At 42.1% G+C, this 27,315-nt stretch overlaps 2 protein-coding genes across 10 annotated transcripts in view; one reads left to right on the top strand and one right to left on the bottom strand.

Moving 5' to 3' along the window:
• Positions 1 to 77: 77 nt before the first annotated feature.
• Positions 78 to 10,759, top strand: nolc1 (nucleolar and coiled-body phosphoprotein 1). 4 transcript variants are annotated; one of them, XM_036126349.1, is made up of 14 exons: positions 79 to 226; positions 468 to 523; positions 3,336 to 3,480; positions 3,552 to 3,663; positions 3,760 to 3,872; positions 3,952 to 4,060; positions 5,141 to 5,284; positions 5,361 to 5,450; positions 5,541 to 5,861; positions 5,976 to 6,835; positions 6,869 to 7,409; positions 9,420 to 9,544; positions 9,624 to 9,707; positions 9,800 to 10,759. In XM_036126349.1, the coding sequence occupies exons 1-14, from the start codon at positions 116 to 118 to the stop codon at positions 9,956 to 9,958; spliced, it is 2,970 nt and encodes a 989-aa protein (XP_035982242.1). In that variant the 5' UTR covers positions 79 to 115; the 3' UTR covers positions 9,959 to 10,759. The 4 variants fall into 4 exon arrangements, with proteins under 4 accessions (XP_021170350.2, XP_035982242.1, XP_035982243.1 ...); XM_036126350.1 differs by having other exon boundaries at positions 5,976 to 6,831; positions 6,865 to 7,409; XM_021314675.2 differs by having other exon boundaries at positions 78 to 226; positions 5,976 to 7,409; positions 9,647 to 9,707; positions 9,800 to 9,885.
• Positions 10,760 to 14,365: 3,606 nt separating this feature from the next.
• Positions 14,366 to 27,315, bottom strand: part of micu1 (mitochondrial calcium uptake 1) — a 59,168-nt gene continuing 46,218 nt past the window's right edge. For all 6 annotated transcript variants that reach the window (XM_021314665.2, XM_012859217.3, XM_012859218.3 and 3 more), the window contains 4 exons: positions 24,717 to 24,854; positions 20,875 to 20,983; positions 16,835 to 16,924; positions 14,366 to 15,054 (listed from right to left, as the gene is read on the bottom strand). In XM_021314665.2, coding sequence (XP_021170340.2) covers positions 14,894 to 15,054; positions 16,835 to 16,924; positions 20,875 to 20,983; positions 24,717 to 24,854 — 498 coding nt within the window. In that variant the 3' untranslated portion in view covers positions 14,366 to 14,893. The remainder of the gene's footprint in view (positions 15,055 to 16,834; positions 16,925 to 20,874; positions 20,984 to 24,716; positions 24,855 to 27,315) is intronic.

Consider the following 27,315-nt stretch of genomic DNA (forward strand, 5'->3'; position numbering starts at 1 on the left):
AACAATTCTTCCAGCGGAGGCAGCCATCACAGCAGAGTGTCCGCTGTTTATTGTCGTCGTAGGGCGCATGCGCGCTTCCGTCACTTCCTTTCTGTCCACAAGGAGCGTGGTAAAGATGGCGGAGTCAAACGCTGTCCCGAGTGATCTTTATAAATGCATTTATTCGTTCTTGCTGGAGAACAAGTTCACCAAGGCGGCTCAGGAGTTCATAAAAAAGACTAAAGTTGTAAGTATTTAACTTTGGGGCCGTCTGTTGTTGCTGTTTGTACTCTGCAGGTTAACGACGTAACTGTGTGAACGCACAGGTAACGTGGGGGGCCGGCGAAATTAGCACGTGCAGCAGCGTTGGTTGTGTGTGTTTTTTTTTAAATTTGTGAACTTATAAATAAGTAACTGTTACATATTTGGTTACGGCCGATGCCGCTGTCTTATGTTTGACTGAATTGAGTGTTCTTGCTTTTTTGCAGAATCCACAAGATCAAAACGAAGAAAGCCTCGTCAACATCTACGACTTCTGGGTGAAGTAAGTTGTGTCACACTTTAAATTAATTTATTTCATCGTTAATTGCTCTCTGTAATCAAATGTAGCCATAGACTATAATACCAAGACATCATCTGCCTTATTTCTATTTTGTATTTTTATTCTTATTTTTCTTATTTACTTCTTTTTTTTATTCCACTGTATAAACGAGGATACACTGTATATAACTGATGCACCTTGTCCTAGTTTGGCACCTTCTTCTGATTATTGATTACCGAGCTGATGTGACATGTGAATTTCTCCAATGTGAGATCAATAAAGCCTATCTTATCTTATCTTATCTTACCAGGCCCAGTACTATACTACATCAGATCGTGCTTTACAGCTAATAACTCAAATTCAGTTTCTCTGAAGATGTAAATGTTCAGTAAGACCAAAAAACAACCCGATTCTAACACAGAAATGTTATGTTAGGGCCATATTATGACCAATTCAACCACAGCGAAGACGATTTTCTTGAACGTCGTCCAGCAGTTGCCATTGACACTTGTTGACTGCTTCAAATAATGTAAAGTTTAGTTGAAGGGGAAAGCACAAAAGGAACAAAAAAAAAGTTAAATAAGGTGGGATAGCTGCAGCATTGACTGGGCGATAGATTTAATTGATTTGATTTAATTCAAATTAAAAACATTTTTTTTTCAAAGATTTTATTTTAGAAATATCTGCATTTTATTTGGTCAATGAACTCATTGGGCTTCCATGAAAAGAATCGCATGCAATGCTGAATATGTTTAGGAAAATGTAAAATATTGTAAACAGGATTGTATTTTTTACCATAAGATGAGGCGCTTTAGTTTACTCATTTACTTTTCTTTTTTTTTTTTTTTTTTTCTTTTTTTCAAGTTAGTTTGAAGTTACACAGGTGAAGTGAAGCACGTTCTTAGCTCATCGTGTAAAACCACTAGCAGCAACATTTTGTTATATTTTCATTGTTTACTATGGCCGGGCTGCCATCTTGATTTACAAGCATGTTTCACACTTCCATTTAGTTGCAGGTTTTTAAAATAATTTCTTTAATTTATTTTTGTGAAAGACAAGGGAAGGGGAAAAAATTATTAATCAGATTTGGTATTAGAAAATCAGAGATTTTATATTTAAGCCATATCGCCAAGCCGTAATACAAAGCATGGTCTATAAATTAAGTGGAGGATGATTCCCAAGATGTGGACTGTGCCTAAAGTGGCCACAACTGTCACTTTTATGATTTTAGACTCTATTCGCACAGGATTAGTTTTACCTAGGGACCACATGGGATTTGTCATAATTACAGTAAATTTTAAAGTAAAAATGTCCCTGCAAATGTTGCTGAACTCAGAGGCCCTGTGATGATACTAATCCAAAGGGAATGGGCATCTCTGTGATTTGGACAGAAATGGTTGAGATACGATGCATGAATAGGCAGGTTTTTTTTGTTTCCTGGGAGCATTTTTATTTGCATTTTGTGAAGAATTTGTCTGCACCATCAACACCAAATCAAGTGTAAACCTACTTGGCAACAAACTTGTTTCTGATTCTGAATGGCAGCTTTTGTCAGATGCATTAGTTTCACATGGTGTCCTGATTACTTTAATATACCAAGAACGTTTGCCTGATACACATGAGGACGATTATGTCTGTTTAAACTGGATTATCAGAAACATTAAAGCTCAATTCATCACATTCTCAACAAGTAAACGTCTCTGTGGTCATTTTCACGTGTCCTACATCCCCACCATGGACTGTTCTCCCTGCTACCTTCTGGAAGAGGTTCCGCAGCATCCGCTGCAGGTCCTCCAGGCTCGGTAAAAGCGTTTTCCCTGTTGCCATCAGACTGTTGAACTGCTGAAGCTAAAACTGGACTCTGTGCCACATGTGTCCTGCATTGTTTACATCTCAATTGCTGTACTGTGAAATCACTGCTGCACTTTATCCTGGAACTGTCCTACAAAGTTATCCTGCAAAGTTACTTCATTTATCCTGCAAAGTTACTTCATTTATCCTGCAAAGTTACTTCATTTATCCTGCAAAGTTACTTCATTTATCCTGCAAAGTTACTTCATTTATCCTGCAAAGTTACTTCATTTATCCTGCAAAGTTACTTCATTTATCCTGCAAAGTTACTTCATTTATCCTGCAAAGTTACTTCATTTATCCTGCAAAGTTACTTCATTTATCCTGCAAAGTTACTTCATTAATCCTGCAAAGTTACTTCATTAATCCTGCAAAATTACTTCATTTATCCTGCAAAGTTACTTCATTTATCCTGCAAAGTTACTTCATTTATCCTGCAAAGTTACTTCATTTATCCTGCAAAGTTACTTTATTATCCTGCAAAGTTACTTTATTCTAAAATCCACTGCAATTCACTGAAATTCTCAAGCTGTATGCAAATGAAATTTCGTTCTGTACGCCCTCTGTGCATACAAAATCAGACTGTTTCTATACCGATGATAATTAATAGTGCGGATGACTTGACTGGAAGCTCTGATATACAAGAAATGGAGAGAGAGGTCAGTTCAACCAGCGCTTGGCTGTTTGTGATGCTCCACAACCCTTTAGAAATTCAAACAAAAGATTTAACGCTGCTTGAACCAATAATGGGAGAGAAATGCAATGGGAAATTACTTTAAATGTTGCTTTGCCTTTAAGAAGAATATTCATTTAACATTTAAGTGTTAAAAAATAGTCTTTCTTGCCACTTTTAATGTTAATGTTTTGTTTGAAGTATGAGGAGAAACACCAGATTGTGTACAGTCCAGATGTCCCTGTGGATAATCTGCCTGATTTCTAAGTAACAGCATTCATTTTCTTTCAGGTCGCCTGAGTCCAAGAAGAGGAAAGCGGCTCCTAATGAGCGGGCGGCTGTTAACGGGCCAACGGCCAAGAAGGCCAGACCCAGCGCAGAAAGCTCCAGCAGCGAGGACTCCAGCGACTCTGAGGAGGAGAAGACTCCTGCAAAGGTGGGAATAAATATCACAGTGACATCTTTTAAATTTCACTCAGCTCCTAACACGAAGCTTCATGTGTGCAGGCTCCTCTGAAGGCTGCGCCGGCCGCTGGCAGCACCAGGAAGAAGGACAGCAGCTCCAGCAGCGAGGAGTCGGACTCTGAAGAGGAGAAACCCGCCAAAGCTCCCGCAGCGAGTAAGTCTGAAGCCACCGAGAGCCAGACCTGTAAAATAAGGTGGAGCTCAGCGTTAATAATGTGCTTTTTTTTTTTTTTTTTGTTCTCGTTAACAGAAGCCGTCACAGCAGCCAAAGCAGCTGTTTCTGCTAAAGGCGCCGTGAAGAAGAAGCAGGAGAGCAGCAGTGAGGACAGCTCCTCTGATTCTGAAGAGGAAGCTCCAGCCAAGGTAATGAAGTAAAGATGATCCGGCCATGTATGCATGTTAGTAACCGTGTAACGGTGGCTTAACGCGTGTGCTCTTTAAGGCGCCTGCTAAACCTGCTGCAGTGAAGAAAGCTGCAGCTCCGGCTCAGTCCAGCAGCGAAGAATCTTCATCTGAAGACGAAGCACCGCCCAGCAAAAAAACCAAACCAGGTTTGTTTCTTTATTCTAGCTGTATGACACCAGCACTGATGCTTTTTTTTTTTGGGGAACTGAGTACATTTTAGCCTCCTAGAATTGCTAAATATTTGACTCTGTTCACTTATTGTTGCAGAATGCATTTAAGTTGCATTTTAATCCAGCTGATAAAATCAGGAATTGCAGCTCAGCCTTGGACACTTTTGGGAAATGTCTGTACTTTTTATACCTATGTTGTAATTTCTGCTCATGTTATTTTTAGGGCAGGACAATTAATCGCATTTGCAATATAATCGCAAAAAAAAAAAACAGTTTCCAAATAGCAGAGGTCTTCAGTTTTGGGTTATGTGATAATTAATGGATCAGACGCGTCCTTTAGGTGTCGATAATGTTTAAAGTGGGTTTGTCTCCACATGGAAGGGAAGAGAGCTGCAGCACTGAGACAATCTCATTTTATTTAGAGTTTATATAATAAATACTGTTTTACCAGAAACTTAAGGAATCTCACTGCAGCATTCAGACTGTTTAATACACAGACTTGACTGTTGGTTAAACTTTATGTCCAACAAGGATTGATGTCCAACTCAATTAAAGGCTACCTGTGCATCAGTTTGACAGGAAGTGAGACACGGTGGCGAAGTCAAACAGATCCGCTTCGGGGAACGTTTCAAAGTAAAATTTTCCTGCCACAGAAACGGTGTGCAGCTTCTGATGAGGTTGGTCTGCAAATAGTTTCACCAAGAACGGCGTCTCGTTTCTCTGCTGCCGGCATTCCTGCTGCATCTCTGGTGTGAAAGCTCCATGTAGCGAGCCTGGTGGTCCTTAGAGGGACCCTCAGCTTGGCGTCTCTATTTTGAGGAGCTTGTGGTGTGAACAGTTGGACTCGTCCGGTGTGTGTCTGCCTTTTTCTTTTTGCCACTTCTGTATTAAAAGCCCAACCTCTGTAGACGGATCTGTGATAAATCCAGAGGTTTTACATCAGAGGACTGAGAACCGTAGAAGTATTGAAATAAAAAAATGTAACCTCTGTTACAGCAGGTCCAGTGCGTTGATCATGTGTTGCACAATAGCAAATGTCCTCCTCTGTGTTGTTAGGGCCGTACAGCGCCGTCCCTCCTCCAGCTTCGACCCAGAAGGCTCCTGCTGCTGCCGCCGCTAGCAAAGCCAAGACCAGCAAAGCCAAGGCCAGCGAGTCCTCGGACAGCAGCGACGAGGAGGAGAAGAAGAAGAAGGTGGCTGGTAAGAGCTTCCCCGTGGTCTCAGTCTGGCCTGTCAACGGATTAAAAAGTGACTAAAACTGTGAAAAACGTTACAGCTAAACCTGCTCCTGTAAAGAAGACCAGCTCCAAACCTGCAGCCACCAAACCTGCAGCCAAAAAGCCAGAGTCCAGCTCAGAGAGCTCCGGTAACGATCCCAGCAGCATGTCCGTTTTATAATGTGGTCAACATGAACCCAAACACATGAAGTCATGCTCCTGTCTTTATGAATTCTCAGATTCAAGCTCGGATGAAGAAGAAGCAGCAAAGAAACCGGCGGTAAAAGCCCCTCCAAAAAAAGCCGCCCCTGTCAAAGCGGCTCCAACAGAGGACTCTGAGGAGGACTCGAGTTCAGAAGAGGAGGAGCAGGTGAAGAAAGCTGCTGCCAAATCTCCTGTTGCAGCCAAATCTCCTGCTGTCAAACCCGCCGCTGCTAAAGCGGAGTCTTCCTCAGAGGAGTCCAGCTCCGAGGAGGAACAGGAGACGGTTAAAAAGCCCGCGGCCAAAGTTGCCCCCGCTAAACCTGCTGCAGCAAAGAAAGACGAGAGCTCGAGCTCAGGTGAGGGACCCCAGAGAGGAGCCTGACCTGCGTCTGGGTTTTCATTCTGCTCAGTTCTTTCTGCTAATGTGTATAGAAATGTTTTTAAACGGTAAATGTTTGTCGTCTATTCAGAAAGCAGCTCTGAAGACGAGGCTCCAGCAAAGCCGCCCACCAAAGCCGCGACCCCAAAAGCCGCGACCCCAAAAGCTGCGACCCCAAAAGCCCCCACTGCTGCCTCCAAACCCCCCGCCAAGGCAGCAGAGACGAGCTCGGACTCCGAGGACTCCTCCGAGGATGAGGACCAATCCCCAAAAGCTAAGCCAGCTGCTAAAACAACCCCTGCTGCAAAGCCGGCTGCTAAAGCTGCTGCTAAAGCTGCTGCTAAGCCTGCTGCAGCAGCAGAGAGCAGCTCAGACTCTGACTCCTCCTCTGAAGACGAAGAGCCGGCGAAGACCAAACCAGCAACCCCAAAAGTAGCTACTCCAGCTTCAAAAACCTCAACGCCGGCAGCTAAGCCTGCTGCTGCAGCAGAGAGCAGCTCAGACTCTGACTCGTCGTCAGAGGATGAGGAAGAGCCAGCCAAGGCAAAGCCCACACCAGGAAAAGCTGCATCAAAGCCTGCGACACCTGCAGCTAAAGCGTCCACCCCGGCCTCTAAACCTGCTGCAGCTAAACCATCCACCCCGGCCTCAAAGCCCCTTAAAACTGCAGGAAAAGCTGCAGCGGCAGCAGAGAGCAGCTCAGACTCTGACTCGTCGTCAGAGGAGGAGGAAGAGCCAGCCAAGGCAAAGCCCACACCAGGAAAGGCTGCCTCTAAACCTGCTACACCTGCAGCTAAAGCATCCACCCCGGCCTCAAAGTCTGCAGCCAAAACAGCAGCTGGAGCGTCGAAGCCTGTAGGAAAACCGGCAGCAGCATCTGACAGCAGCTCTGACTCCTCCTCTGAAGATGAAGAGCCAGCCAAGCCCAAAGCTGCAGCGGCTAAAGCGGCTACCCCAGCCTCAAAGGCCTCAGCTAAAGGGGCTGGAGGCTCAAAGCCTGCCACACCGGCGGCTAAAGCAGCTAAAGCAAACAGCAGCTCTGACTCTGACAGCTCAGAGTCGTCAGAGGACGAAGCAGCAAAGCCTGCAGTCAAGAAACCAGGCCCAGCCGCTGCCAGTGCCACCAAACCTGCCGGTGCCACCAAAGCTGCTGCTGCTGCCACCAAAGCTGCTGCTGCTGCAGGGAAAAAGGCAGAGGAGAGCAGCTCTGACTCTTCAGACAGCTCTGAGGACGAGGCCCCCGTTGCTAAACCTGCAGCCGCCAACGGCAAAGCAGCCACTCCTAAGAAGGCCGTCGCTGCGGCGAAGGTTGCAGCCAAGACTGCCGAGTCTTCGTCCAGTGACAGCAGCTCTGAGGAGGAGGAGGAGGCCAGCAAACCCAGTAAAGCTAAAGCTGCTGCAGCAGCAAAGACCAAGACCCCCCCTGCAGCTAAGAGCAAAGAGAGCAGCAGCTCCTCAGACAGCTCATCAGAGGAGGAGGCGCCGCGTAAGGCAGCCACCGCCCCCACCACCCCCACCGCTAACAGTGAGTAACACGTTTGGGTCCGCCGTTAGCCCACTTTCTATGGGACGCCGCTGTCTGTGTGAAATACTGCAAAAGTTTCAACCTTTCCACCTCATGTCTCATAACGACCACGACCCCTCAGTGTTTTCAGGGTTCCTGCAGATCCTTAAAAAGTCTTAAAAGGCATTGAATTCTGTAATATAAAACTAAGGCCTTAATTGGCATTAAAATGTCTTAAATCAGTCTTTCTTAGGTCTTAAAATTGTTACCAGGTCATAAATAGGATTTTATTTCTGTAATCCTTACCAAACAGTAAAATAATTGACACAATTATATATTTTTTTTTTAAATTTACCGAACGGCTCAATGTAACTATTATTGGTTCCGTCCCGATAGCGGAACCAATAAAAACTGTTGTGGCCGGACCATAGCTGCGAAAAAGAGTTGGCACTGATTTATAGTTTATCTTAGTAGGGAACAAAACAAAGTTTGGGAATTCAGTTCAGTAGTTGTTCAAAATAAATCTGTAATTTGTGTGTTTTTTTTAGCTTTATTCCTATATGGAATGTTTTTCAAAATCTTTAACATGTCTGCTGAGCCAGAAAGTAATGGTTTATGTTAAAATAAACATTTGGGTGAAGTTGCCGCAACCAGGTTTATGTTGTTTATCATGAAGTTGGTCTTAACTTTTTATTTCAAGTGGCATTAAAAAGTCTTGAATTTAACTTGCCTTATGCTGTAGGAACCCTGGTTTTACTCACATTTCATGTGACTGACACAGTAGTTGGTGGAGCTGAAGTGAAATGATGCACGGCTGATAAAAACTAACGTACAGTTCAGATTGTGGATTAGATTTTCTCCGGTGTTTGATGATTATGCTTCAACTTAAACCCGTCCCCTCTGTCTCCCTGCTGAAGAGCCGCCACGCTGCTAAAGGGGACTAAAAGTAAGTGAAATGTTCTTGAAATGAGCGTATTTGTCCTTGACTGGAGTGGATAGATAAGATTATCTGACAAAGGATTAATCTTTATGACCCCTAAAATAAGATGATTAGATACGCTGCACTTGAAATAAGATGATGAAGAGTTCTATTTTAAGAGCAATAATCTGATTCCACTGGCAGATCATTGAAGCTTTCCTGCTCAAATCAAGGACAATACTCATTTAAAGGAAGCTTTACTTACTTTTAGTTGCTTTTCTGCAGTGCACCACCTGTAAGAGGTGCAGCGCCGGTGTTCCTGCCACGCGGTGCAGGCTTCATCGCCTAAATTTGCTTTAAACTTTGTCACAACTCCATCACTGACCCTGGATCTGTGCTCCCTGATGTTCTGTAACCTGCTGGAGTCCAGCCGGGTTTAACCTGGCGTTAAACTCTCATGTTGACTCTGTTACCAAGTAGCTGACTTCTGCAGGCGGCTGGTTTTTAGTAACGGCTTTTAACGCAGATGCACACCACACTTTGTAGATGTTTGACACTTCAGGCACTACTTTGTGTTTGTCTGTTGCATGAAATCAGAACGGGCCGATTACTTTTGTCCATAAACGTAGCTCCTGTTTGGGTCTGGGGGCGATATAAATCAGACTTTGATGTTCAGGTCTGAGTCCATTACTGCATCCTGATTGGTGGTTTCCTGCTGTGATAACTGGAGCTGTGGACCAATCATGATTACTTCAGACCCGATTCTCCTGTTGCTCCAATAATCCCAACACGGTGCTTCTTTCACAGTCTGCATGTGTGCAGATGCCACTGAACAAAGTCAAAGGAGCGGGTCGTTGTTTGGGTTTTTTACTTTAACTTGCAGCTTGTCCACATATTTTTTTGTTTCATTTCAACAGAGGTTTGATAATTGCTGTTTTTAAGGTGCAGTAGGAAAAAACTGAGGTATTAACTGGATCACTGTTAATGTGACAGAATGTAGTCGGTTAAAGGGAGTGAATAGTTTTGCACGGCCTGGTGATTTTCATCATGCCTCCAGCATGGACTGTTTGCCCTGAGTTTGAGAATAACGCACAAACCTCCGACTCACGCAGGTACAAACGGAAAGAGGAAACGTGATGAAGAGTCATCGGAGAGCGAAGAGGAGGAGGAGGAGAAGACGCCGAAAAACAAGAAAGTCACCACCACACCTCAGACCTTCCCCAAAGTCAGTAAGAAGGTAAGAGCTGAGGACGTGACGGCGGCTAAATTGAGGTTGTCTGTTGATGAGGAAACTGATGGAAGTAACTTTGTTACAGTCCTCCAACGTACCTTTCCGTAGAATCGTGGAGGAGCGCGTAGAAGTCGATCCCCGATTGGCTGATAACTCCTTCGAAGCTAAGGTGACTTTTCTCACATCAGCCCTCCTGTAACCGAGGCTTCTCTCTCGTTTCATCAGCAGCGTTTTATAATTCCTCCTTTCTCTTCCGTCCAGCGCGGCGCCAACGGAGACTGGGGACATAAAGCCAACGAGGCGCTCAAGTTCACCAAAGGAAAGTCGTTCCGCCACGAAAAGACGAAGAAGAAGAGGGGGAGCTACCGCGGCGGAGCCATTTCCACCACAATCAACTCTATCAAGTTTGACAGCGACTGATGGCCGCTGACCTGAATATCTCAGCGGCGTGATCATGACTCTGTCGTTCGGTCCCTCCTGGAAACGGTCCATCGCCACAGTCTGAAGCCAGGAGCCCAGCTGGCACTTAGAGTTCCTCACCTTTTAGTCTTTGTTTGTAATCATTTAAACCTTGGCAGTGATGCAGATGTTCCCAGCTGTGACACCAAGGTACTGGTTGACTTGTGTGATGTATGACTTATGGCCACTAGGTGGCTGCAGGCCACCAGGTGACAGGACCTGTCCCACTGTCTCATGATTAATGTCCTGTAATTTTCATTAAGCACGTTTAATTGTCAATTAGCCGCCAGTGAATAACAGCCATGCGACCTAACGGGCTCATTATGTGTGAAAAGGCTATGTTGATTTTTTTTGGGGGGGGGGGGGGGGGGTTAATGGATCTATTGATGAAGTTTGTTACATTTTATTCGGATAAATCTAAACTTTGAAGATGGGAGTGTTTGGGCTTTTTCTTCCATTAATCACAACAAACATTAAAGTTTTCTACTGTATTTATAGTGAATTTTTATTCCATATGGATTATTAGGACCATGGACGCCCGCTCTATGCTCCCGTAAAGGAAATTTGCTTTGATCCAGTTTCTTTTGACGTGCGGATGCCCGCGTCGACCCTCTGTTCTGTTCATAAGTGGTTAATGAATTTAGTTTCATAAAGAACCAGAGAGCCATGTTTGTTGCAGTTTCAACGTTCTGTATAAACTTCTCTGTACCAGTGTCATTTTTTTTTTTATTATAACTTTAAATAAAAACGTTAAACCAGAAACGCTGCTGTATTTTATGCGGCCGATCAACGCAGGGTAGACGTGGCTATAAAGCAAGAGAATGATGTAGAGCTTTAAAAAATGACAAGGTAACTTTAACTTTTCACCCCTGGAAAGAAAAACAGCCCAGCGGTCTTACAGTCTTCACAGTAATCTCTGCATACGTCCACCTGCTCTGTGAAGGCCTCAGAGGTTTGTCAGAGAACATCAGCATAATCAAGCAGAAACATGATGCAGCAAAAATATATTTTTTTCTCAAAAGGTTACTCAAGTAAATTAACCAGGTGACTACCCATCATCTCCCTGGTAAAACCGGATTCTTTATTCAGCAGGGACAGAAAAGCTGGTTACATGTGATGACTAAATCCTGCAAGAAAGCCTGTTAGGCCACAAAGCAGACTGATCTGGGGCCTGTTGACCCTGTTTTGAGGTTGCAATGACCCAAATAACAATAACAACCTCCAGCAGGGGAAAAAAAAACTGCTGGAGGTTGTGAAAGACTGGAGACTGAAGGTTAGGCTTCCAGCCGGACACACCAGCGCTGCAACAGAATGGCTTATCAAAGCAGGTGCATGTACTACAGTGGCCTAGTCAAAGTCCAGACCTTTATGCATCTAAAAAATCTCTGACAGGACATGAAAACGGATGTTCACAGGTGATATTTCAGCGTCTAGATGTCTACGGCTAAAAGAGAAATCCCCCCCCTAAAGACTTGCAGCTGTAACTGTAACAATTTTAATTTCACGTATGTACCGTTTTGTGTTGGTGTACGTTTAAAAAGTCCATAAAATACACTGAAGAGTCTGGTTGTAATGATCCAAAATGTGATAAAGTCCAAGAAGTATGACTAGATCCCCCAGGGCACTGGGACTGGGCTCAGTTTATGCTCTCTTACACTAAAAGAAAAACAGATTTCACGGATAATGCACAAAATACTTTGAGCTGCAAATTATTGAACCGCACTCCAGTCGGTTCCCATTAGAGCCTCCAGGGGGCAGCAATGCGCCGCTTGTGTTTCTGGGCAAACGTGGAGCAGGAGAGTACAGCAGACTTTATGCCAAGCTTTCTGTTTCACTAACAAGCCTGTCAGAATGGGTGAGAATACTCCTTTAATGAACCTCACAGTGATTGGACCTCCATGATCTGCAACAATCCCAGAAGGCCTTAAACTCTCTGATGCAGTCAGAGCATCAGCACCTTAGATGGACCTCTTTCAACCTCAAAGAGCCACATTTCGCATGAAAGAAGACACCAACAAACGCAACGCTTGCCCTCAGCATCCATCAGCCTCACGTCGTCACTGGGGCTCATTACACGTTTCACATCTCACACGATGGCGGTCGGCTGTCAGGAAAAAAACACGGACATCTAGGCCGCTCTCCCTCCCAGGATGTTTAATTTTGGGTGCAGCTGAGTGCTTTACGGCACCGCAGTGGAAAATCCACAATTATGTTGGCAGATCCCGTCACTCACTGCCCACACAGAGCATGTGAGTGGGGGCAAATATCAGTGTAATGAGATATTGCCTGTTTTTTTGACAGCAGTAGTTTGAAAAAATAAATTGAAGTTTTATCAGAAAATCACCTTTTTTACCCCCAATCTTATTAAATTAGCAGTTATTCTAGAGAAGTTTTGTATCCACAGAATCAAGCGAACAGTTCTGCTGATTAAAGTCTACCGCTACATATATTAAGACGTGTGTTAAGTTCCCCAAACATTATAAACTACAGACACACACACACAATGTGATAGACTAAGACAGAAGTTGTGGTGCATCAGCGTTCAAGTGAAAATAAATGACAACAATCTCCACTTCAGTCTGAAAAGTGTGGCATGAATGTGCATTTGTCTCAGGCTGCACCCGAAAATGTCTAATTAAAGCTCCTTGGTCCTGTTCCTTGACCTTTCATGGGGTCAACCGTACGACAACGGTCCTGTCCCAACACTCGCATTTCCACCCTCAAATGTGTGTTCCTGCTGAGGGCGTGAGTGCGTAGTGCGTCCTGATTCTCCAGAGTGGTATTTCACCCCTCGATCCACAATTTGGTGAAGTCCGCATTGATGCAGGCTTTGCTGAAGTGTATTACCCACAATTCATTGCTGCATGTGACTATTGAGCCACAAGGTGAATATTTTGACCTAAAATCATACAGCCACCTCAAATCTTTAAACAAACACGGTTGTTATTTGTACTTATAAAATAGAAATTTCCTTTAACAGTAAAACGGTAGGAGCCGGTTTAATTTTATTCTATTTTCTTTGTTGAATGCGTTTGATTTGCACTTTAAAATCTCTTAATATTTTGCATGTCTATTTATTGACTTTTTTTGCTTGTGGTGTGCGATGTTGATTTTTTTTACCTCACAGCAGCTGTTGGTGTAAAAAAAATACAAAAAAAAAAAAAGGTAATATATCATAATAGTGATATTTTTTACTTATTTTCAGTAACAAAATAAAACAATGTCACAAGGTGCTATCATTAATGAACGGCACAACATTTTTTAGTTATTCTATATTTTGGGGCAATATTATTTTCCATTCATTTCTCATTCGTGGTAATATCCCCTCTGCTATACCAAATCTCGGTTCCTGCAATTCCAGTCCGGAAGACTGGACTCAGGGACGTCTGCTGCCTCCCCATCTGGGCTTCTTTTTGCTACTCTTCCATCACAGCTGTTTTGAAAAAAATATTTTACAAGTTATCCTGTCAATGGATTCACCCACCTGAGCTGTGGACGTCTGCAGCTCCTCCAGAATGACCATGGTCCTCCCTTCTATTGGCAGATGATGTTGAAGGATATCGTTCGTAGCCTTTAGGCTTCCTGACAACCTTCTCCTTGGTTTTCTCTCTAAAGAAACTTCTGAGGCCTTCACAGACCAGCCGGACTCATACTGAGATTAAGTTACACACGGCGACTCTATGAATTACGCAAAATTCTATGTTGTTTAAGGGTTTTAGAGTAACAAGGACTGGATCCAAATACGTCAAGAAAATAAAAATCCCCTTAAGTTTGTGGTTTTTACGAAAACAGTTGTGGCTGTATATTAATAAGTACTGAAATAATTAATAATTCAAATCTAAGCCCGATGACGGAGAACACGGTGGTGCCTGGCGAGTCAATCTCTGTGCGATTGCCCTTCCAGACAAACTCCTGGAAGAACACGGTGGAGGAATACTGATGAGAGGCCCTTGAACCTAATCTCCTGTCTAGAAATCACTCCTGAGCACCACTTCCCGCCTGTCAGCGGTAATACACGCGAGAGAGAGAGAGAGAGAGCAGAGCGGCGCGTTTCAGGCCGATGGCGCAGCGGTGCGGCGAGCGTGTGTGTGTGTGTGTGTGTGTGTGAGGATGCTGCAGGACAATCTGGTAATGGGCAGCGGAGGCCGAGGACTGCCCATCCTTTTCCATTTCAATTAGACAAAACTGCTGACCGTTCCCGCACACACATCCATCGCTTTTATTTTTCTCTCTCGCTCCCCCCCCCGGATGCAGTAAGAGTCAAAACTCAGACTTTCACATAATAAACGTGTCAGACTGCGCTTCACAACAATGACTTTCCAGTTGTTGATGCTCCTAATCCCTTTCGCTGTAAAGAAGAACGAAGCCTTTAACGTTATTACAACATCTTTAATAGGATATTTCTTTAAAAGATTCATGTTTAGTGTGAGAGAAGCATTTTTAATGTTTTTTTATTATTGGACACGCTGGTGAGGAATACGAAGATCCTCAGCAGCGAACAGACAGATCTGCCTAAAAACTAAACTGAGTTCCTCTTTATTGTTTAATGCATTAAAAAAAAGTAAGGAGAAAGTGGCGTTTTTAACTATTTTAAGTCAGTTAATTAAAAATCCTGTGTCTTTTTTTGATAGTATACGGGAAAAAAAAAATAATAAGCCGAAACTTTGCAATACTCTGAAATATACAAGAACAATCCGGACGCCTCAGAAAGGCACAGGAGGAGGAGCCGCTTCAGTCACCGAGGATTAATAGCTTGGAGTGGAGCAGCATGCAGTAACGACTGACGGCGGCCCCTCAGAGCTGCAGATTTACTGAGTTCATGTCACGCCTCCTGAACGACAGCGCCTCCCCATCCCCGTCTCTGTCTGGCCTCCACGTGTGAAGGGGGGAGCGCGTTTACGTCTTCGGGACGGCGAAGTCCCAGGCGGTGTCCTGGGCGCACTTCCACATGGCGCGCACCAGCCGGGTGAAGCCCATGTCTTTGGGTTTCTCCAGCCCACGCATCAGCCGTTGCTTCATGATGGCTATGAACTCCTTGTTGCTAAGCTCTCCGTTCCCTGATGGGGGAGAGGGAGAGGGAGGGGTGACAGACAGGTGATGAAATAGTGAGGGAAGGAGAAGTAACAGGAGGAGGGTTTTCACCTCCAGCATCTGCTGTCAATAACTAAGGAATGTTGCAGAAATATTCACACCCTTCGACCTCCTGAACATTTGGTCACCCAACAGCCGGAAATTACAACGTCTTTTATTGGATTTTAACTGTGAAGTGAAAGGAAACTCATGTGTGGTGGTCTCTAATCACAGCGGCTCCTGTGCTAAAGCACGGTGGAGGGAGCATCATGCTTTTCTCCAGCAGGGACAGGAAAACTGGTGCAAAGCCCCAAAACACCTGCAGCTGTGGTTTCAACCAAAAGTGGCTGAACAAATATGTTAGCCACACTTTTCAGATTTATTTGTAAAATATTTTTAAACCATGTATTCGGATCCCTTCACTTCACAAAATCTTAATAATAAATAAATTTACCAGGGCTGGACGGTATAAAAAAAAAAAAAAAAAAAAAGCATATAGATAAAATAGAAATCATATTGATCGACATCGATAATTATCAAGAAATTGAAAACATATACTTTAAGTGCAGCACTGGCCATTTTATGTTGTTGCTTAGCAACCTATTTTTAGATAAAGATGCACAAACACTGAATTTAAACTCAACCAATTATTCAACCAACTTTTTACCAAAACAGCCAGTTTTTAAAAAAAGAACGCGTTCTCTCTGATCTCTTTGAAGGGGGCGGAGCTTGGTGACAGAGCAGTTCCTGGGTCTGTGATTGGTTGGGAGGACGTAATGACTGTAGTATTAACTTATATGATAGGCTAGAATCCAAAAGGAAGAAAAACTATTCTGTTGAACTTTTTCTTGACCCTTTTTTTTTTCTATCATAGATATATATCTATCGACTGATATATATTGTTATTGAATTATCAGCCAGCCCTAGATTTTACACTCCAAACATTTTGTTATTTTTTTGTTGCCATGTTGAATGTTTCAAATCATTAAACCCAATTTAAAGTCAAAGGAAGAGAGCCTGAGTGAATCCAGAGGTGGACTCGCTGGTGTGCTTTGGATCAGAGTCCTGCTGCTTAACCTGAGTGGGTTTAAGCCTTAAGGTCACCAACGGATGGCCGGAGGTTCTCCTTTGGGACTTTTTGCAACCAACACAAAATTCATGGTTCTGTTGATTATTACCAGTGATCAAGAAAGATCGCAGCTATAGAGCATCACACTAACACCACCGTGTTTGAGCCGTGTTATAGATCTCTCAGCTTCTATCGTATTTTCGAACCATGAAATCCGACAGGCTCTATTTAAGCTAATTGCTCTTTCTGCAGCTCTGGTAGTAATTACGGGTGTAACTAGTGGTTAATCACAGCTCAGTCATGATTTTATAAGAGGCGTATTTACTTTTTTCCATATGGGGCCGGGCTGGTTTGGATAGCTTTCTCCACTTCATAACAAACATCATCATTTACACGCTGCATTTAGTATTTATTTGGGCTGCTATCAAAATTTGTTTCATAATCTGAAAGATTTAAGTGCGACTAAAATAAAGGGGCAGATAATCTCTATAATCTCTAATTTTCCCCTCATAAAACCCATTAAAATACACTGTTACGAGTTAAAGCGTGACTAAATGTGAAGAGGTCGAGTGGTGTGAACACTCCTATGAGGCACGACTTCATTTTTAATATATTTTTTTTTATTTCAAGAGTTACTCTCTGCTGTCCTTAATTATCTCCAGAGGAGGGATGCGATAATGAGACTGTCATCCGCTTACCGTCACAGTCGAAGAGAGCAAACACAACGTCGCACACGTGATCCGACAGCTCCACCTTGGCTACGGTGCGGGCCACCTGCTTCATGGTGACTGAGAGGGGGGAGAGATTTCACAGCAACAAAAGGTCTGAGCGAGCTCGTGTGGAGAACACTGTGTGCACAAGTCAAACTGCGTTGGATCAATACGAGGCAGGTTTATTTCCCCCCCCCCCCATTCACTGGGGAAACCTGGGAGAGAGGCTGAGAGAGGAGGAGGAAGAGTGCACAGCATCCAGATGTTAGGCTGAGAGAGCAGAAAGATGAAGGCTGTGAGGAGAGCCAGACATGTAAAAAGTGGCTCCAGGCGTTAATTTGGGATTTTATGTGATAGATCAACACAAAGTAGAGCAACATTTTTTAACATTTCCAACAAATATAAGTATTTAGAGGTATAAGAGACCCCTCTACTCTAATACCGATAAATAAAAGTGAGCAGATGTCTTTGTAAGTCTCCTAATGAGAGGCGCGTCCCACATCATGCTGTGGGGCTGCTTTACTTCAGCAAACACAGGGAAGCTCAGAGTGGGGAGTTTACATCGAATCATAACACGTGTATTTAAATGGCCTAGTCAAAGTCCAAACCTGAAATACAATATAAAATGGAAGAAATCCAAATTTTGCAGTTGCTTTCCATCCAGTCTGACTGAGCTTGAGCTATTTTGCAAAGAAGAATGGGCAAAGCTGGTATAGAGATAACCTAAAAGACTTACAGATGTAATTGTGAGTGACTCACAAACTACTGATGCCACACTAGTGGTGAAGAAAAGTACAAAAATAATAATGATTCTCCTCCTGTTTCACAAAATGCATTAGTTTGTGTTAGTCTATCACAAGAAATGAATATTCCTGCAAGCCAATCGTATTAGAAAGCCAGAAGTGAAAGAAGAAAAGTATGAAAAAGGCCCATCATAATGGAAAAAAAGTCAAAGCAAATGGTGAAAAAAAAAAAAAAAAAAAAACAGCGACAAATCCCACCAAGAAGCCCATTAGAGGCCTCCCTTTGTACCTTTCAGAAAGCCATTGTGCAGTTCCCACTCAACGCCCACATATGAGACGCAGGGAAAGGGTGTGAAATCGTTGGATTCGAGAGTGAGGTGAGAGAGATGAAAGAAAAGAAAAAAGAAGAAGAAGAAGAAAATGAGAACAAGAACAAAGATGTAAAAGAGCAGCAGACGATGTAAAAGCTCCTGCAGGCAGGCAGGAGGAGCAGAAAGCCGGTCTGAGTGCGTGGACGACGGTAGGATGGAGAAAACTTGCAGACTCATGCCTGGCAGCCGTCTGTCAACCAGGAAGCAGGCTGATGGCTTCAGACCCAACAAACGTTGATGAGCAGCAGAGTTATTACACGCAGCCGAGCCCAAACCTGAACCTCAGGGTACGCCCCCCCCCACCCCTCACTGTATTAACCCAGCAGCTGCTCCCTCAGTAAATAGATGTGCAGACAGAAAACATATGGACGCTTACTCAAGGGCTGACTCCTAATAATAAATGCAGGAGACACTGAATCATCAAACAGTTTCCCTATTAGAAAGCTGCAGATCCTCAGCTGCTGCTGCTCTTATTAGCATCCAGTAATAATAAAAACAATCAGCAACGTGAATGTTAGAGCAGATAAAAAGAAATGCGCATAATGTAAATCAGTGATTTCACTCTGAGTAATTCAGCCTCCACACTGATTGGCTGCAGAAAAAAAAAAGACTTAAATAAATTCAGCTTTTATTTCAGCAGCATAATCGGTACAGATCCAACTTTTAATTTACATTTAATCATAACTTTTTGTGAAAATCACTGGTGCTACAAATACTGGCACCCAAACTTTCTATAACCACCTGTTGGAGCCCTTAGTCTCCTTGAAGGATGTTTGCCCAACCTCTCTGGATCATCCAGGTACCTTGGTCCTGGTCAGAGGTGGGTAATAACTACGCACTTTTACTTGGGTAACCTTTGAGCAAAATGTACTTTTAGGAGTAGCTTTACTGCACTGTACTTTTTACTTTTACTTCAGTCATATTATTACTCAAGTATCACTACTCTAACTTGAGTAAAACTTCTGGCTACATACTTCTTTTAACAAAAAAATGCACCAGAGAGACAAAAACCTAAATTTATGTTAAAGTGACATTTCTTATTTTTAAACAAGCTTTGTTATTTTAATGTTATTTTCTACCAGCTGAGCTCTTTGAGCCATATGGAGGTCAAATGAACATATTGTGAACAGTAGATATTGCCATTGGAAGTATTTAATCACTGTTCTAACATACTGTATATACATTATAACTGCTGTAAGTATTACTTTCAAGTTTAATGTTGAAAAAAATTTTTTTAAAAGTGTTTCCTTTGTCTTTAGTGTATATTTTGTCTTTAAATTACCAGAATTTGCACGTCACCTTATACGTTTGTCTATCTGATTACATCATTTTTAAATATTGAATCAGTAAAAATATATTGAAGTAGTGCTACTCTTGAGTAAAATGTTTGGTCCTGGTTTTATAGGATCTATGTCTGGGGACTGAGATGGTCGTGGGGAAAGGTTAACTCTGAGTCTGGTGAACCATTTAAGGAAATGTTTTGGATCATTATCCAGTAAAATGATGCATTGTTGACCCTTTCTTTGTTTTCTGGTAGAGGTCAGGAGATTCTTTATTCAACATCTCCTGGTATTTCAGAAGAGTTCATAATGCTGTGCATTTAAAATTAGGTTTCCAAGTAAAGCAAACAGACTAAATAAGGAGCAAAGAGAGAGAAAAAAAAAAAAAAAAAAAGATGCAGTGGTGTCTCATATACGATTTATGGAAACATTAACTGAAAAACTGACGGCGGTGTAACATTAGCGGCCTTTTTTCTAGACCACTACTCATGTATCCAGAGTGAACTTCTGTAAAAGCTTGTTTCTGACCAGTTCTTCTCTTTTTGAGGGTGTTTATCCCACCATGACCCGGTCTCCCTGGATGAAGACATATTGTATGTCAACGTCGTCATCCAGGCTGAATAAAGGTTTTATTATTTTAGGTTTAGGTGAGCAGCTATGAGCTTGTAGCCATAGCCTCACTTCTGAAGACCAACACACATCTGCTTTTCCACGTTTTGAGGAAACTTAGGCTTCTGTGTCGGGTCATATTAACAATCCCTGAGAACAAGAGGAGGTCATGGTTTTCAATTTAAATGCTGCTAGAAAATATGACCAACTCCAAAAAAATGAAGAATACGTTAAAAATGGTTCAGTTACATCTTTTCTTTATGGATTGTTAGAAACATTTATTTATTCACTCCTTAAGGGTCCGGCGGCCCGTGGAGTTTATTTTCAGAACATCACCATTTGAAAACCAAATAATGGTTAAAACCTTTGAGCCAAAATGGCCCCCAGTTTCTCTTCTTTTGATTGGCACCTGTTTAACTCAGGTTTGCATTTCACAGTCGTTTTTTTATGTGTTTTGGGGCAACTTTTAGGGAATTGATGCGTTACTCTCCACTGAACACCTCCCTAAATGACAGGATGGATTCCTTAATTTATCAGTGTAAGATTGCAGAATGCTGCAACAACAGATTCATTTATCGTAACATTTTTACACATTCTTACAGGAGGGCCAATAAGTGTGGTCCAAGATTTATATTTAAAAAAAAAAGTGATATAGATGCAAATAATAGGTAGAACTGTCCTGCAGGTATTTTGTGAGGGAGACCACGTATTGATGCTTCAGCACTGCGCCCCTCCATCCGTGCCCTGACCTATGAGGACCACGTCTCTGTGGGAATCAGCAGCTCATACCGCAGGCAGGAAGTCACCTGTCATGCCTGCCTAAGCAGGGCTTGAATTCAAATGTGCTCATAGCTGCAATCCTAAGGAGAATAGTGATAGAGACACGGACGGATGGAGAAGCGGATGACAAAGAGCGGAGTAAGGGGCGGGAGCAAAGACGAGCTCAAAGACGTGGGAACTAGATCAGGTTTGCAGGGCTGAAAGGGAAGCGATCAGAGGGAGCGTTAAAGCGAGAGTGGGCGTACCTTTATCTATGGAGGCTCCAGCCATGTGGTAGAAACTAAGAGCCGTGTCCACGTCATTCACGTTCTTCAGGAAGGTGAAGAAGTTCTCCACCTCCTCAAAAGTGATTCCCTGGGTAAAAAAAAAAAAAAAAAAAAAAAACGAAGAGAAAAAGTTTAGTCCGGGGTTAAAAGTACACGGATCGTCTGCTGAGAAACCGTCACAATAAAGAGCAGCAACCGCGCGGGCCGCCTCTGAGCGCGGCTCAGCGGTGAGACACAAATGACAGGAGGAAGCGGGCAGAAGCTTTGGACGCACATGGCTGATCAGAGCGCTGAGAGAGGACAGGGGGACAGACGGCCTTAAACACACACGCATAAACACACATACCCACAGACTCGCTCTCAGACAGCTGCTGCGCTGCTCCTGAGTTCATTTGCAAAGAAAAGCAAGCAGCTGGTCTTTGGCGATAGATTTGCCTTTTTTTTTTTTTTTTCATCTACATTATGGGTTAGTGGAAATATGAGCCAAGCAGCAGCAGGATGGGAGAAGGTAACTAATGAAAGAGGACAAATAGGAAGTGATGCTCTGCGTTGTTTAATTCGTGGGAGGGAGACAAATCAAGGATTCGTCTTCTTCACTGTTTATGGTTGACTTGTTTTTCCTCAGATAATTGCTGTACTTCTCCATCATGCCTCACACGTCTTTCGACACATTCCTCGTTATGAAGCCAGACATGCACCTATCAGATGAGACGGTTGATAGGTGAGGACTCTGGAATCAATCTTTTTCTGCTTTTTGTCAGAAACCCAAAGGCGTTGGGTCATAATATTACTTGTACTCAAAACTGACAGAAAAAAGCTGTTCCACCTGAAGAAAAATAAGCCCACGCCATAATGCTGCCACCACCATGCTTCACAGTGGGAATCATGTTATTTTCTTTAATGGTCAGAAGTTTAGCTTTGGTTTCATCATCTCTAAGCCATCCCTCCACAAGGTTTTTAGGATATTAATAAAAGGCTACTATGAAACAGCCACAGTCCAGACATGCTAACAATATAAAAAACTTCTTTCTTGTAACTTTTTCTGAGGTAATCGCTGTATTTCTCCATCAGACATGGCTCACCTCAGCCTGACGTGCAGTTTTCGATATTTCAGTTGTTTGCGGTCTTTACTTTCCTGCAGTTCCTGTAACACTTTAGTGGTTATAATGCGCATGATGATAAACACGATTTCACCAAGACGATTGATGCTCTCGTTACTCTGGACTGGTGTGAAAGCAAACAGAAAACAGAAGGCCGACGTCTGTTTTTTTTTTTCATTTTCGTCTATTCTTTGGTGTTTTCGGTGCGTAAAGCAACGTGCCTGGGAGTGGAGAAAGAAAGTCTGAGCCAAGAACAAGAAGTCGAAACTTTCTGTGTGAGACGTCAGTTCGAATTAAACTAAAAAAAAAAAGTGATTGAAAGAGAAATATCAAAGACGCAGAACAAAGTGTGAAACAGTTGGAGTCTACGGAGACGGAGCTCCCTGAGAGGCTCAAAGATGGATGAAATGTTAGCTTTTCCTGAGCAATCACAGCTTTTACTTTGATCATAGCTAAACAGAGTGTTGACCAAGTGGACGACGACTGGCATAGAAAGTTTTATCCTTTCTTACTGATGCATTACCTTTTTTTTTTCATGTCATTCACAAACACTATTTCCCAACAGGATGTAATTTTTCTCGCTCAGGCGTGTCAAACATCGTTACATACATGTACTTACTTACATGTACAGTTCATGTGAGAAGTTTACATCACCAACTTTGGTCAGCATTGGTTCCTAACTCATCTTTTTGTTTGGTAAAATTATTAGACAACTAGGAACTCCCATAAATAAATAAAAACTGTGTTATGGGACCGCCGCTGATATTTAGTGGAGTCTCCCTTGCTAAGCTTGTTCAGTATGCAGTAGGGCTGAACAATTAATCGCATTTTTAATATAATCGTGATTTAAAAAAAAAAAACAATTTCCAAATCGCAGAGTCTGCAATTTTTGGCTATGTAACAATTAGGGAATTAGACACGTTCATTAGGTGTCGGTAATATGCTTAAAGTGGGTTTGCCTCCACATGGAAGGGAAGACAGTTGCAGCAGTGAGATAATCTAAATTTATTACTTGTTTTAGAGTTTATATAATCATACAAAGCATTAAGTTCTGGTCAATCAGTTTAATACATAGACTTGCTTGTTGGTTGCACTTTATGTTCAACAAGGATTGATGTCCAATTAAATTAAAAGCTGTTCTCTTGAATAATATTCTGATTAATAGAAACATTAAAAGTTCATATTTAAAATAGTCCTTGTTTACAAACATCTTTATTTAGAGGCCATTTTTGTTGCTTGTGGTTAATGCAGAGAAAAGTCAAAATTGCAATTTTGGTTGAAATATATTGTAGGCAGAACGCAATCATTTCTGCTCTGAGTTTAGATGCTGTGGGTGTGTTAGCAACTAATCCACATGGCGAGGAAACAAATTGATTTGTTGTTTGTTTATATTTTAAAACACATGATAAATTAAACTGAAAAAAAAAGAAAAAAAAAGAAAAAAGAAATCGCATTAAATCACAATATAAAGAAAAAAAAAATCGTAATTAGATTATTAGATTATAGATTATACAGCCCTAGTATGCAGTATGATGTGTTTGGGGTCACTGTCCTGTTGAAGCATAGAACTGCTTCCAAAGTCAACCGTGCAAAGAACCTGGCAGCCGTCCTCTTGCTGTTCTTTCTACGCACGGGAAACACCGGCAGCTAAACAGCCCCGCAGCATGATGCAGCCACTACCATGCTCGACAGTAGCTGCAACGTTCAGGCTCATCCAAACATGCGCTTCGTGACTATCTCCCAGAAAGCTGAATCTTTGTCCCGTCTGTTCACAAGATTTCCCCCACAAGCGACTTGGCTCGTCTATTTTTCTTTTATTAATTGGTTAGTTTTATTGTATTGACAGAGCTAACAAAAGGGTATTTCTGCATTTTATTAGTTTTTAATCAGTGTGCAGTACATTGGTCAACAGCGTAGTTTTTAAAGTGCTTTATAAATAAAGTTATATTGTATTGTCTAAAATGGGTAACTTTAGATATAAAACAAGAAGAAAGGTGGCCCATTTTGTAGCAGACCTTTTCATTTGACCTTTCCTAACCAAGGTAATGCGAAACTTGCTTTAATGTTGAGGGGGACGTTGGTGTTCTGGTAGTTTCTAGTTCCTGATTAGGGTGGTTATTGTTTTTGAGCTTTTTAAGCAGATTTCTCTCCTCTAAGTGGGGCAGCTTGGTCAGATGAAGCCATTGTGTCTCTTAAAAAGGTCAACGTTCCAAAAATCCAATTGGGAACAATAGATTAAGGCAATATTACCCTACTGGAACGGCCTCTCCAAACCTATCGGAACAATAGAAAATGTGTGCACTATGCCTAAAAGAGAGATAAATGACAGAAAACCAATTAAATTGGATCAACTCTGTCAATTATGTCAGAGTTGTCAAATACTCGGGCGGAGTCATGTCTTAATTTTTTAATGGCAACAGTGCATGTGTCAGACACAACTTTTTTAAGGGACATTTAACTAAAGAGTCAGGGGCATGTGGACACATATGAACCTCTAAGTAGAATTTTGACCCTATATAGATTAGAGAAAATGCATAAAAAATTAAAACTTCTGCAGCCTATTCAGTTTTTTTTATGGAAACCGAATAGTTCAAATAAATAAGCAGAAGCCTTGAAATATGAGTCTTGCTTATGTTGAGAGGATGTGTAGGACTATGTTGAGACATAACAAACACTATGATCATTATCTGCTAGCATGGGTGAACAAAGAGACGGATCTACCTGTGCATCCTTAAACATCTTCTTCAAGCCCTTCTGCATCTGTTTGAGTTTCCGCGACTGGACGCCGCTGTACGCCAGCAGCATGCCCCCAAACTGTCTCTCTGTGATCCTGCCGTCCACCGGGTCGTTCCTCTCAAACTGTGGACAGAGAAAGACGGGCAGTGAGTGGTCTGCAGGGGGACACACAAATTAGTATGAGCAGGAAGGGGAACAGTAAATACAGATTATTTACCCACGTTTCACTGCATGACTTAACAATATTGAGCCAAAATAGATTCAAGTCTAGTGGTTTTGACGGCTTAAATGCTCTCTTCTGAAAATCTGCTGCCCTTCTGGCATCATGCATGTGACAAAGCTGAAGCTGCTGCTGTTCATGTAACCAAGTAAAATACGCTCTATTCATCCTCACACTAAATATATTCACTTAATGACAATGACAATTTTACTTGTGTGGATTACAAGTAAAAACATAGAAATATGGCAATAAAATGCACAAAATAAAGGAATAAGTTTTAAAATAGACAATAAAACAGATTTTTGAAAAGGAAACATCTTTCTACACAGATATATTAAAAAATGTGTCTAGAGATATTGCAAGGGTGTATGATGGAAATACATTCAGTAGACAGTATTGCACATTTACATTGACACTGCAGTGACCCAAAAAAAGCTCTTGATGATATTATAATTGCACTTTGTTAAAGAATCTGAAACAGCGGGGATGAAGGACCTCCAGAAACGCTCAGTCCTGCAGCCTGATGCTAAAGAAGCTGCTCGGAGCTCCCAGAGAGTCATGGAGGGGAGGAGGGAGTCCATAACGGAACGCCAACATCCTCCTCAGTGAGATCCAGGGGCTGGACCAGGACTGGCTCTCCTAAGCAGCTTGTTCAGTCACTACCACCAGAGCAGACCACAGCATAGAAACGCTGCAGATGCCACCACTGCGTCACAGAAAGGTTATGCGTCCTACACTGCAAAAATAGAACTAAAAATAAGTAAAATCTTCGTAAAATGAGTGTATCTGTCCTTGATTTGAGCAGGTAAATAAGATTATCTGCCAATGGAATAAGATTTTTGCACTTAAAATAGGAACAACTCATCTCCGTCATCTTATTTCAAGTGCAGGATGTCTAATTATCTTATTTTAGGGGTCAAAATACTCATTCCATTGGCAGATAATCGTATTTACCTGCTCAAATCTAGGACAAAAACACAAATTCTAACAGCATTTTACTTATTTTAGGTCCATTTTTGCAGTGTACACACTCTGAAGCACCTCGGTTTCCGCAGTAGATTCAGGAAGCTGTGACCCTTCTTGTGTTTGTGGGCCAGTCCAGTTAATTAAGATGGACGCCCTGGTAGTTGTACTCCTCCAGTCTTAATTAACAACCATTTGTGATCGCTTCCCTCAAGTTAAGGGACCACGACACCACAGTTTTAAGATGAAGGTCATTATTAGTGTTATCAAAAAGATCCCGTGAAACAATGTTAAAATATAGTCCTGCTGTAACTTTAGCCTATTTATTGAAATTATGTGGATAAACAGGAAAATACTTGACAGCATTGTTTTAGTTTTTGAGCATGGTGGCATGATGAGAAAATGGCAGACGGCCCTCTCTCTGCCGATGGAGAGCTGAGTTTCATTCTCTCTCGTCTCCAATTATAATACCTTCATGTTTTGGGAAACTGCCAATCAACAGAAAATCCAACGTAGACTGAAAGCCTTTGAATACTGAAGCAACCCAATTAATGTAATCCCCAAACAAAACCAGTCTACCAGGGCTGAGAAAAAACTATGTCTGAATGCATTGGAAACATGTCAGTCTTGTGTTTGTAATTTCACTGTTTGTTCATCAGTCTGGCCGCTCGGGATGTTGACAGCCTGCACGCACGGCCAGCCTGTTATTACTCTAACTAAAGCGCTGCTAGCTGGGCAAACACACCGTTTATGGCAGGTGCAATAAACCCCCAACGATTATATTAATTTACATTTTCTTCTCGTCTGGATCTATTGCTCGGACTCAATAAGGTGCTAAGAACCTGTCTCCATCTTCACAGCAGGCGACTGAATACTTTAGTCAAAAAGTTTTCAATTTATAAATAAATTGAAAACTCACTGCTGTTTGAAGCTGAAATTTACAAAAATCCAGTTCTGTTCAAAGAGAGCATGGCCATGTTTTGGTAATGAACGTCTTTAGCATTTGTGGTCCTAAAATTTGGTCTCTTCAGATCATAAGAGGCTTTCTCACATTTAATAAGCCAGGTCTCCTACCTTACCAGTTTTCCCCATTTAGTCTTTACATCAATAAAAAAAATTAATGTTTTTGTTACATCTCTACTGTGATCTCTAAGTATTGATGACTATCTTCACGGTGCCATAACAGGGCTGTTCAATTTAGCCAAAAATCAAAATTGTGATTTATTTCAACGATGATTGCGATTTAATTTTGACTTTTCTCTGCATTAACCACAAACACCAAAAAGTTCTGTAGATAAAGATGTTTGTAAACAAGGACTGTTTAAAACAAGAAATTGAACTGTTTTTTTTTTAATTAATCAGAATATTCTTATTCAAGAGAAAAGCCTTTAATTGAGTTGG

This window comes from Fundulus heteroclitus, chromosome 22, assembly GCF_011125445.2.
Source record: "Fundulus heteroclitus isolate FHET01 chromosome 22, MU-UCD_Fhet_4.1, whole genome shotgun sequence".
NCBI lineage: Eukaryota > Metazoa > Chordata > Actinopteri > Cyprinodontiformes > Fundulidae > Fundulus > Fundulus heteroclitus.

Excerpts from the sequence above, each read along its gene's own strand:
- nolc1 (XM_021314674.2), top strand. The coding sequence starts at position 116 with ATGGCGGAGTCAAACGCTGTCCCGAGTGATCTTTATAAATGCATTTAT. Across the intron at positions 227-467 it reads TCATAAAAAAGACTAAAGTT|AATCCACAAGATCAAAACGA; the intron begins GTAAGTATTTAA and ends GCTTTTTTGCAG. Across the intron at positions 5,285-5,360 it reads GAAGAAGAAGAAGGTGGCTG|CTAAACCTGCTCCTGTAAAG; the intron begins GTAAGAGCTTCC and ends AAAACGTTACAG.